The sequence below is a fragment of the Euleptes europaea genome, chromosome 5, assembly GCF_029931775.1.
Source record: "Euleptes europaea isolate rEulEur1 chromosome 5, rEulEur1.hap1, whole genome shotgun sequence".
Lineage (NCBI taxonomy): Eukaryota > Metazoa > Chordata > Lepidosauria > Squamata > Sphaerodactylidae > Euleptes > Euleptes europaea.
The window spans coordinates 59,692,543-59,704,125 of NC_079316.1; the positions used below are offsets into that span (position 1 = coordinate 59,692,543).

The 11,583-nt window shown below is 39.3% G+C and overlaps 1 protein-coding gene across 1 annotated transcript in view; it reads left to right on the forward strand.

Moving 5' to 3' along the window:
• Positions 1-9,916, forward strand: part of SMC3 (structural maintenance of chromosomes 3) — a 32,352-nt gene extending 22,436 nt beyond the window's left edge. Inside the window, exons 20-29 of the mRNA XM_056849433.1 lie at positions 916-1,065; positions 1,446-1,604; positions 2,118-2,225; positions 3,306-3,414; positions 4,152-4,399; positions 4,482-4,694; positions 6,822-7,013; positions 7,118-7,295; positions 8,561-8,667; positions 9,750-9,916. Of these exons, the coding sequence (XP_056705411.1) occupies positions 916-1,065; positions 1,446-1,604; positions 2,118-2,225; positions 3,306-3,414; positions 4,152-4,399; positions 4,482-4,694; positions 6,822-7,013; positions 7,118-7,295; positions 8,561-8,667; positions 9,750-9,821 (1,536 nt within the window). The 3' untranslated portion in view covers positions 9,822-9,916. The remainder of the gene's footprint in view (positions 1-915; positions 1,066-1,445; positions 1,605-2,117; positions 2,226-3,305; positions 3,415-4,151; positions 4,400-4,481; positions 4,695-6,821; positions 7,014-7,117; positions 7,296-8,560; positions 8,668-9,749) is intronic.
• The last annotated feature ends 1,667 nt before the right edge of the window (positions 9,917-11,583 follow it).

Sequence of the window (11,583 nt, forward strand, 5' to 3'; positions counted from 1 at the left end):
GCTCCCCACTCTGGAATGGGCTGCCTGTTTTGCTGAGCTTGTGTTTTCATTTGGAATTGGTGGCAGAATTCCTCTTTCTTTAAAGAGGAAGAGGCTGGGCTGAATAAACTACCATTATTTTCATCAATGAATACATTCAGTGTTATATAACCTGGGCCAGGACCAGTCTTCTGATACTGTGTTGCGTGCTAAGGCACTGAGTAAACATAATATCTTGAGACCTTGATCCATTTGAGGCAAGTCCTGTTTTTACCCTCTCCACTGCACATCTGGTTGCATGCAGCACAACTGGTTGTTGATGTAAATGAGAAACCTGGGTGCACCTCCCATATTCTAATCCAGCTACTTCTTCCTTTCCAATGTAAATCTGTACTCTAGTGTTTGTAATCAGCTGAGAGGAAGGGTTGGATGAGGATATGGGAAAGGTACACACAGGCCTCTGTTTTCCCTCAACAGCTTATGTTTGTAGGGAAAGAGGTGAAAAAAAGCTCTATTGAGCTTCATAGGAGTCTTCTACACATTGGATTCCACTGCAAATGGGTTAATGCCAAAACTTAGCACTTTTTCAATATGGTAGTGACAGCTGCAAAAGCTGTCATTTCCATTGATGGCAAGGAACATTTCTAAATGATGTACTGTCCATATTTCTTATTTAAAGTTACCTCACTTTATAGAGCATTAATGTTATTGAGAGGTGTCAAATGCAGCAATTATTGGATTGCTTTTATAAGTCCAGTTGAATACAGTCTCTATTACAATTGCTTATAACTACTTAAGGCATGGAATACTTGTTTTTGCATCAACACAGTAATATATAAAAAGTTTCTCACTAATACATAAGACCTAAAATATATTGTTACATAACCATCATTGTTTTTTCAAAAGCAAGATTTTTTCCTTAGCACATTTGCATGGATTAATAATGAAATAGATCAGCTCATGAATCAAATGCAGCAGATTGAAACCCAACAAAGAAAATTCAAAGCTTCCAGAGACAGCATCTTGTCAGAGATGAAAATGCTGAAAGAAAAGAGACAGCAGTCAGAGAAAACATTTATGCCCAAGGTATGGGATCTCTGAGAACATTTGAAAAAATGTTAAGTAACTGGTTTAGTTGCATTGTACTGAGTATTCAGAATATTTGGCACAGTGGACAGCTTGAGCTGTAGAATTCTGTATCACCAGTTAGGGTAACTGCTAGTGAGTTAGATGTTGTCAGAAATGTCAGCAAGAAAAGGTATGCATCAGGCTGTTGACCATTTTATCCACCTCTGTATTTTCAAAGGTCCAAGACCTATATTGTTAGGCCCTTAAGAAGTACAGAGTTGAGATGGATTGCTGTTTACTCCTTCTAGCATGTTCCGCTGCTACTTTTACTGATGACAATGAACTGGAGGGGTATCCTTTTTCTTTTAAAGGTCTCATATTTAACATTTGATTTTTAGCAACGCAGCTTACAAAGTTTGGAAGCAAGTTTACATGCTATGGAATCAACACGTGAATCATTAAAAGCAGAACTGGGAACAGACCTGTTGTCTCAACTTAGTTTAGAGGATCAGAAGCGAGTAGATGCACTTAATGATGAGATCCGACAGCTTCAGCAAGTAAGGAAAATAAAATTAAAAATAAAAGTGTAGTATTCAGTAATGTTTTGATTATTCATGTTACTTCCAAACTAGCTTGTATTCTTGATTATTGGTCCCTTTGTGTCCTTCCTATCCTAATGTAAAACAAGAATTAAAATAATGTAATTCTGAATGATTTAGTTACTTTTCCATTTGGAAGGGAACAACAGGCCTTTTACTGTCTAGATTGCATAACATATCAGTAGTGTGGATAGGACAGATCAACAGTATTACTTTCACATCATGTTTAAAAGACTGCTTAGAGTTCAAAGACTTGTTTGCCAAGACTTTTATTTTAAGTTAAATTTTGATCCAGTTCAGTGCAAAGAAACAAATATTTAAAATCGCATTTTATATAACAAAGTATAGCACATTTTTATAACAATAACAAGACTGAGACCAGGTCTTCCATGTTCTAATCATTTTAAATTTAAAATAATTAGCCCACCAGATATTTTAAAAATGACTTTTTAGTACAATTTTCCCCCCTAGGAAAACAGACAGCTTTTGAATGAAAGGATCAAGCTTGAAGGCATCATCACACGAGTTGAGACGTATCTCAATGAGAATCTTAGGAAGCGTTTAGACCAAGTGGAACAAGTAAGATTGATTTAAAAAAAAAATGTTTGCTGCAAAAAGTAACTTTTGAACATGGATCCTGAAATGTTATTGCATTATGATGTCCACGATATAGTGGATGTTCCCATGTTTGGCTATCTGTGTGATGTAGTTTTATTACACAAAAATGGGCTTCCAGAGTGGCTCACAGAAATCAGATCACAAATAAAAATTAACATTTTCTTTTGTGGGAGGATGTTATCTGTTGAGCTAGACTCAAGCATTGTGGGGGGGTGCCAAGTTGCGTTCTCTCTAACACCAGTTGGAAGCTGGAAAGAGAGGGAATGTCAGCTGGACCTGAATCCAGGCGCAACAGGAAAAGGTGTCTGGCCGCTTTCTGCCTTCCCTCTGCTGTTCCTGGTGATGGCAGGTGGAAGCAGGGCGGGAGGGGGGCTTTCAGCAGGGACTGGATGCAGGCATGATGGCTGTCTGCTGTCTGCTACCTGCCCTTCCTTTTTTGTTGACTGCTCCAAACACATTTTTCTGAATTTCTTTGCTTGTCAGGCACAATTTGGTGAATACTGACAATTTAAGAACAATATGAATATTGACTGGTGCATTATGAGTTGTTCAGTGTTCTGAAACTGTCAGCATTCAACCGGTTTTGGATTTTTCCTGTCACAGTGTATCAAGAATGCACATACCCCTCTTGGTTTATTTGTTGCTTGTGAGCTTTTCATTATGAAGCTAGAGGGAGCAATATTTAGGATATCACTTCTATTTAAAATACTAAATACAAACTTACAGAGAAAAGAAAAATCAAAAAATATTGATCAACGCTTCAAGAAGATGCACATTTAAAAACTCTTCATTCGGTCCATATTGTAGAATACAGTCATAACAGTTGGTTTCTGTGTTATTTGATAAAGTTTTTAATGATTTTTTCCTTTCTTATGAATAAAATCTGTAATTTTAGTCATGTATTTCAAAATATTTATATCCGGCTTTTCTCTCACTCTGTGGGACTTTATGGTAGCAACCTGAGAGTTAGAGTACAGTTATACTCTGATAACTTGGTTCATTGGAACGAAATATCATTAACTCTGTGCATTGAAATTTTAGGAGCTGAATGAACTACGGGAGACTGAAGGGGGCACTGTTCTTACAGCTACAACGTCTGAGCTTGAGGCAATCAACAAAAGAGTGAAGGATACCTTAGCAAGATCAGATGGTTGGTAGCATTTCTTCTTTAATCAGAGAAAGAGGCCTACTTATAGCCATTTTATTTCCTGCATTTAATTAAATGTTTCAAGAAACGTAAGAGCAATTAGCATAGTATACTTCTCAGGGCACATTTAAAGGTCAGTTTTGTCTTCAGAGAATATACAGTACACATAGAACTACTGCCATAGTCCTGGACATTTTTGCCATGTTTTTCAGGAAGCCTTCCAGGAAGATGTAACATATAAGCTCCCGTTGTAGTGCCTTATTGCAGTTGATTCCCTTGTTGCAGTCCAAAAAAAATTTCTACTAGGATCTGACACTCTTTCCCAGGTTCCAGACCAATCTGGATTTCTGCATAGTCTTCAAAAGTCTCTCAACATTAGTCCTGTTCATATGTTACAGTACATACATGTACATCCTGCATGTACATGAGTACACCAGTTTGTAAGAAACAACCATCGCACATTCACTTTGTGTTTGAAATCAGAAACAAGTACCCGGATAAATGTGGGCTGTGTAACATGTTCAGCTGTACATGCGTTGAATGTAACTTGAGAATTATGTATGTAATAAAAAATCAAGTGTAATTGATTTTACTTGTATTCACTGTAACTGGAGGACAGGACTATAGTGTATTGTGTGGGCAACACCATTTTTACTGCACATTATTTTTAAAAATAATATTGTATTTTTAACTGTTCACGTACAACTCTACTTTTTACACATTTTTCTTTGATGTGTTAGATCTGGACAATTCAATAGATAAAACAGAAGCAGGGATTAAAGAACTCCAGAAAAGTATGGAACGTTGGAAGAATATGGAGAAAGACCACATGGATGCCATTAACCATGACACAAAAGAGCTTGAGAAGATGACTAACCGGCAGGGCATGCTTCTGAAGAAGAAAGAAGAGTGTATGAAGAAAATCAGGGAATTGGGCTCACTTCCCCAGGAAGCCTTTGAAAAATATCAGACACTGAGCCTAAAACAGGTAACAGCACTGTTCAACCTTCTCTTTCACAGGTAATGGGTACAGGTGTGTTACTGACCAACTGTTTTAACCTTTCATACAGTTGTTTCGCAAACTGGAGCAATGCAACACAGAACTGAAAAAGTACAGTCATGTCAATAAAAAAGCTCTTGATCAATTTGTGAATTTTTCGGAGCAGAAAGAGAAACTGATAAAGCGTCAAGAAGAACTGGACAGGGGCTACAAATCCATTATGGAGTTAATGAATGTCCTTGAACTCAGAAAATATGAAGCTATCCAGCTGACTTTCAAACAGGTATGATATTGTACCTATCATGGCAGGCCATCTCTTCTTGGGATTGTATTTGGGGTTTTATTTGCCTCTTGGTTTGATCCATTGGCATTTTTGGCCATCACGTTAAGCTGTGCAACCATAGCTGTAAAGCTCTCGAAATGTACTTTGTTGCCACCACAATAATACATGAACGTTATTAACTTTTTGAAGTACTTGGCCTTTAATGATAGTTTTAACTCCACAGAGGTAGAGTTTTTGATCTTAATTGCATATGTAAAATTGTTATTGCTACTGCAAACTTTGCTTTGTTTTTGATAGAATTTATATATTTTCAGTTAAATGTTTTTTGTTTTTATAGGAAAGCTGGGCTTTTCAAAATCTTACCAAAATTAATTAGCTGCACAAATATAGCTGTGGTACATGTCTCAGAATATGATCCTATTGGGCTATAAGGAGTTTGTCATATATGTGTGTATGTTTAAATGATAGCTTATATTTTATGCTATGCAGAAAGGCAGAAGAGGTATCCCTTGGCTAATTTCCTATTAGTTTCAGAGAAGGAAGTCAACACTTAATCACGCTGTTTCAAGAAGATGTGCATTTTTCATATGCACATTTATTTGTTAAAATATAGCTCTCCTTTCCTTGTGATTCAAGGCGGCTTACAATAATAGTTAAAAACATTTTCAATTTAAAACCAAAGATAAAATGACAAACCCCAAATCTCTCCCGCCTCACCCTCTTAAAGGATGCCTGCCAGTTCAGACTCCCTCAAAAGCCCTGGCAAACAGGCAGGTCTTTCAGCCTCTCCTGAAGATATCTAAGGAGTGGGTCTCCCTCACCACTTTAGGGAGCCTATTCCATAGAGCCGGAGCCACAGTGGAGACGGCCTGCGCTCAGGTTGGTGCCAGACAGGCCCCGGTAAAGGGTGGGATAGCTCACGGCTGCCTGATTACTGTGGTTGGAACACAGGGACACATGGAAGGAGACAGTCCTCAAATATGTGTGGGTCTCAGGTTATGAAGGGCTTTAAAGGTCATAACCAGCACCTTGAATTGAACTGACAGCCAATATAGCTGTTTCAAAATGGTCAATGTGCAATCCTGGTAGCTAGCCCCTGACAATAGTCAGACTGCTGCATTCTGGACCAGTTGTAGTTTCTGGTTTCCATTCAAGGGCAGCCCCACATAGAACATGTTGCAGTAATCAAACCGTGAAGTTACAGAAGCATGGATCAGCATGGCCAGATCAGGCGAATCTAGGTAACGAGAGAGTGGTGAATCAGGCAGCTGATAGAAGGCACTGCTAGCCACCATGGCAACCTTTTTTTTTTCAAACAGCAAGGCAGGGTGCATGAACATCCCCAAGCTATTAATGTGCTCTGAAAAAGCCAACATTACTCCATCTAGGACAAGTGGATCCAGTCCCTCTAGAATATTAGTCTTCGCAGCCTGCATTACCTCTGTCTTGTCTGGATTCAGCTTCAGTTTGTTTTGCATTAGCGACCCAACCACAGCCTCAGAGCACCAGTTCAGAACCAAGATGGATGCATCTGGAGGATTGGATAGCAAAATATAGAGCTGGGTGTCATCTGCATATTGATGACACCCAACCTCAGAACTCCAGACAATCTCAGTGGCCTCATATATACATATTAAAGAGCATGGGTGGGATAATAGAACTGTGTGGCACCCCTACAAGACAAATCCCACCCAGTTGATTCTGCATCTCCTGTGGAGATTCTTTGTGTCTGGCTAGAGAGAAAAGAGTGAAATTGCCGTATTCAAGCCGGTGGATAAGAATGGAGTGGTCAGCCATGTCAAAGGCCACTGAGAGGTCCAACAGTATCAATAAGGAAAATTGTCCCCTTTCCAGCTTTAAATGAAAATTGCCCACCAGTGCAGTCTTGGTACCACACCCAGGCCTGAACCCAGATTGAAATAGGTCAAGGTCATGTTCGGCCCCCCTACTGTGCATTTTGTGTGCTGCACCTGAAACACTAAACTTCCAACTGTTCATGTACATACTTAATATAAATGATCTGGTGTATTCTAGATTGTGCTCTTTCTGGCAGTATTTTGTCCAAGTATGTATTAAAACATGTTTAAGTTACTTTTATCTTTAAAAGTCTGAATTGAATTTTTCCAGGTGTCCAAGAACTTCAGTGAGGTATTTCAGAAGCTGGTACCTGGTGGGAAAGCTACTCTTGTGATGAAGAAGGGTGACGTGGAAGGCAGTCAGTCTCAAGACGAAGGTGAAGGCAGTGCTGAGAGTGAAAAAGGATCAGGTTCTCAGAGCAGCGTTCCATCTGTAGACCAGTTCACTGGAGTTGGCATTAGGGTAAAAGAATGTTACATTACATAGTTTTCTTGTGGCTAATAACTAGTTTTCAAATAACAAATAATGTAATGCAGTAATTAACCTTTATGATGAATTTCCTTCAGGTTTCATTTACTGGTAAACAAGGTGAAATGAGAGAGATGCAGCAGCTGTCTGGTGGACAGAAGTCGCTGGTGGCCCTAGCTTTGATATTTGCCATTCAGAAATGTGACCCTGCTCCCTTTTACCTCTTTGATGAAATTGATCAAGCCTTAGATGCCCAACACAGAAAGGCTGTTTCAGGTAAGGGTTCATATGATTATATGTGTTCTAGATAAACAAAAAATATCTCACTGGTAAGCCTAATTTCAGACAGAAAGGAATCTTATGGGGTGGTTTGGAGATGCATGATTTTTCACTGTAGGAAGGTATCTTTGTATGGGTTATGTCTCCTTCTTTCTCCATGGGCATGGCATATTCAGATATTTTTCCAATGTTCCACTGTCCTGATGAGGTGCTTGACCTCACCGCCAAGACCATTCCTTGCCCAGTTCATAGGCAGTCTTCTACAGTTCTCTTGCCTTGTTTAGAAAAAAGCCAAAGAAAATGCCATAGCATCTAAAGAAATCAGCATGGGCTCCTTCAGCCTCTTGCAAACAAGCAGCAGAGGTGAAGAAGAAGCTGTCTTGATGAAATTCTCCAAGGCAGCAAATAGAGCCTAGCCGCTGTGACAGGACAGCATGGCTGGTTTGCCCTCCAAGGCCCTGAGATAAGGCTCCGTGGCAGCATCCAGTGTCTCTCCTTTAGCTGCTTGTGCCTTCCCTCCCCTGCCTAAGCTCTGGAGGGACAGGGAATCCTCCTGGGGAGAGAGTTCCAGAGCTTTTTGTGCCATAATGAGAAGGCCCAGTCCTGGGTTGCCACCTGCCTGTTTTCAGAAGGCAGGAGGCGCCTGAAGCAGGACCTTGGATGGTGACTATAGCGGATGGGTAGGTTTGTAGCGAGTAGACTCAGGTATGCTGGTCCCAAGCCATATAGGGCTTTCAAGGTCAAGACCTTGAATTGTGCCCAGAAATTGGGAGCTATTATAGATGTGCCGAGGCTGGAGTGATATGGTCCCTGCTACCCACTCCAGTCAACCTACTGGCTGCAGTGTTCTGCACCAGCTGAAGTTACCAAACCCTTCTTAAGGGCAGCCCCCATAGAGTTCATTGCAGTAATCTAATCTCGGTGTAATCAGGGCATGCAACACAGCAGTCAGTTCTCTTCTGCTCAGATTCTTATGCCATACTGCATTACATTGGAACAGAATGTGCCTATTGAAATATAATTTGGAGTGTATATGGCCACAGTAAGAATTATTCTGTTTAATGAAGTTTATTGCTTACTTAATTGTATATGGTATATGATGGTAGAATATCATATAAGATTTATTAAAAAAAACAATATGAAACAAAACTGAATTAAAAAGTTTAAAAATGTTTAAATGCTGCATTTAAGTTCTACGTACTAAAGAAATATGCTACAAATTGTAACAAAAATAATCATTCACTACTTTGTTATATTTTTAGATATGATAATGGAATTAGCAGAACATGCTCAGTTCATTACCACAACTTTCAGGCCTGAACTGCTTGAGTCAGCTGATAAGTTCTATGGTGTAAAATTCAGAAATAAGGTATTCGTTTTCAAAATGTCAACATTATTGTGGGCTGTGGCTGAAAGATGACTTCCAGACAGTTGTGCTTGGCCACAATCAAACTATGTCTAGAATATGGGTGTGTAATTTTAATGGTTTATGTTAAATGCTGTGGTGGCCTTAGACAAATGGCTTGAGGAGTCATGCTTGGTTTTTACTTTAGCATTGCTTAACTGATATGGAAACTGGTACCAAGAAGGTACCTGTATCTACAGGTATATATAAAAATGTTGAATGGTTGTTCCATTTTTGTTATTACTTCTGTAGATAGGTTAACAGTAGGGCTGTATTTGGTTTACATTTTTTTAATGCATGTGAAGGAAGGCTGAAGTTTGTAAATTAAGGAAGTTAAACAGATTTTCATGATTTTTGCCTTTTTTATTATGTAGTAAAGTGCTTGGGCCTTTGCTCTCTCCCCCCCCCCCCACCACTAAAAAAGTTTATCCTACAAATAAGTAGAATTGAGGATTATGAAGGACACACCATCTCCTTTGGGTGTTGACTAAATGTGCAGGGAGGGAGAGCGGGCATGAGTGCATTGGCCCTGCTCCCAGCTCTTTGCAGTTGCTGTCATTTGTACAGTGCAACTCTGCAGGAGCGGAGTTAAATGCCCTATGTTGCCTCCCTTGATCAGGGCACAGGGAAGGAGCATATGCACAGAAACGTCCTCGGTGCCTCGGTGCCCATTCTCTCTCTTGTGTTTAGTCAAGGCGAGGAGTGGTTGTGTATATAAGGCTTAATGCACTGGCCAGGGGAATCTTATTTAGAGACCATTCTGGTTTTAAGATTTCACCAGGATTTGTCCACACATCTTTGAAAACAAGCGATTTGAAAAAAATGTTGAGACTCCTGGGAAGCTGGATTTTGTACCCATTTCCCACATTCGTTGAGTTTTAATACACAGCTTTGTGCAGAAGAGACTTTGTAGACTGCACTGTCTGAATCACTCACACCTGTATTCTGTTATAAACATGATCCATCTATATCAAATTTCTACATACTATGTAGTGTTATTTTAGCTGTAATTTTTATTGATTACATGTTGTTTCTTTTTACTACAGGTCAGTCATATTGATGTTATCACTGCAGAGATGGCCAAAGACTTTGTGGAAGATGATACTACTCATGGCTAAGTGGAGGAGGACTGCTAGTCTGTGTAAAATATTGTGCCTATATCAGGCAACTGTGTAAATTTGAAATACATAGTCGCTGTTAAAGTAGCTTTTGAACTTAGTTAGCTCACCTGAAGCTTAAGATCTTCCATTGTCTATTTTATGTGTATGTTGCAGTATTCTTTTATAAAATTCTTGTTAATGTTACCTTATACTGTCAGTAGTTTGGAAAATGTATTCTCTTGGATTTTTTTGTAAAACGTTCTTTTTTTGCTGTTTAAAAGATTTTTTGCACTGTGCCATCTCTTTCTTCCCAGTTAGTTCACCATTTAAACTGTCTCACGTGATTTTTAGAAAATAGCTTCAATAAAGTGTTGGCTTTTAATGCTGTAATTTACATATTTGAGGGGGGTGGAACTGCTGTGCTCTCTACCATCTTTAATGAATGTATAATGCATTTTAGTTACAGTGTAGGAGATGGGAGAAACTGATTGCAGACAGATACCTTGAAGTAGAGTTTTACTGATCTGTAGATAAATGGAAGCCCCTGGTACATTCTGTTTCATTGGACTTCTATAAATCTTGTTAATCTGAAGTTTTGATTCATGTTCCAAGAGAGCTTTCAGTCAAGTCAATTCCTTCCTTCCTTGCCTCATGTCGTAATCCTATGGAATGTTCCTCCCTGTACTTTGCTCGGTTTGACAGGCGATCTCATTCCTCCTCCCCCCAAAAAGCACAGCTTCCCATTCTTGCTAAATAAATCTTTCTTGTCTGCCCACCATCTTGATTCCTGGAAAGCATGGAGATGAAGGAAGATAAAAGAAAAGCTTGAACTAAACAATCCTCAAATGAAACTAAGATACAGTAATGCACCATCTTTGTTTTGTGAATGTTTTACAAAACCTCTAGGCAAATGGGTACATGCACTAAACACAATGGCAATTGGATGCCAAAACTCACTTGAGACTTTTGTGAATTGAATTTTATCCTGTGCCTCACATTGCAAAAAAATCAATTCTGCTTCATATTCATTGCAGTTTTTATACGTAATGGGACAAACTGCCAAAAGTTGCCTGAATTAACTCTTGAACAAACACCTACTCTCCCGATTTTGTTGATCCCTCTTTATTAGTGTATAGAACAGTCAGACACATATTTGGCATGATCATACTGTTATTTGCTAGATGAAGTAGCAATATTCCAAGAAGACATTTTTAAGATTGGAATGTAAGAATCCAAGAGCTTTGCTGGATCAAGTCTATCCTGGTTCTCCCAGGGACCGACCATACGGCCAGAAGGCCTACAAACAGGACAATGGCTGAAGCAGGCATATGTTATTAAAGCATATCCTGCCTTTTCTCGTAGTTCAAGGCAGCTTGCAATAACTGTTCAAAATATTTTCCGTTAAAACCACAACAAAATAGCACACCCCAATTCTCCCCTCCCCCTTTGAAAGATGTTTTTGTCCTCCACAGCTGGCCCTCAGTGAGATACCACCTCTGAACAAGACTTATTCCACCATCGTGGCTCATAGTGATTGTTACCCTTATCTTCTGTGAGTTTGTCTAATCTCTTTAAGGTCATCTAAGCTACTGGCTTATCACTGGCATTGAGTTCCACAAGTTAATTATGAGTTGAAGGAATTTATTTTGTCTGGCCTATATGGCCTGTTGATGTCTGTGATGACCCCAAGTTCTGTTGTCATGAGAAAGATCTATCCACCCTGTGCACACCATGACTAAATTTATAAATACTTAGGGAAGCACAAGGAAATAGCAAGATA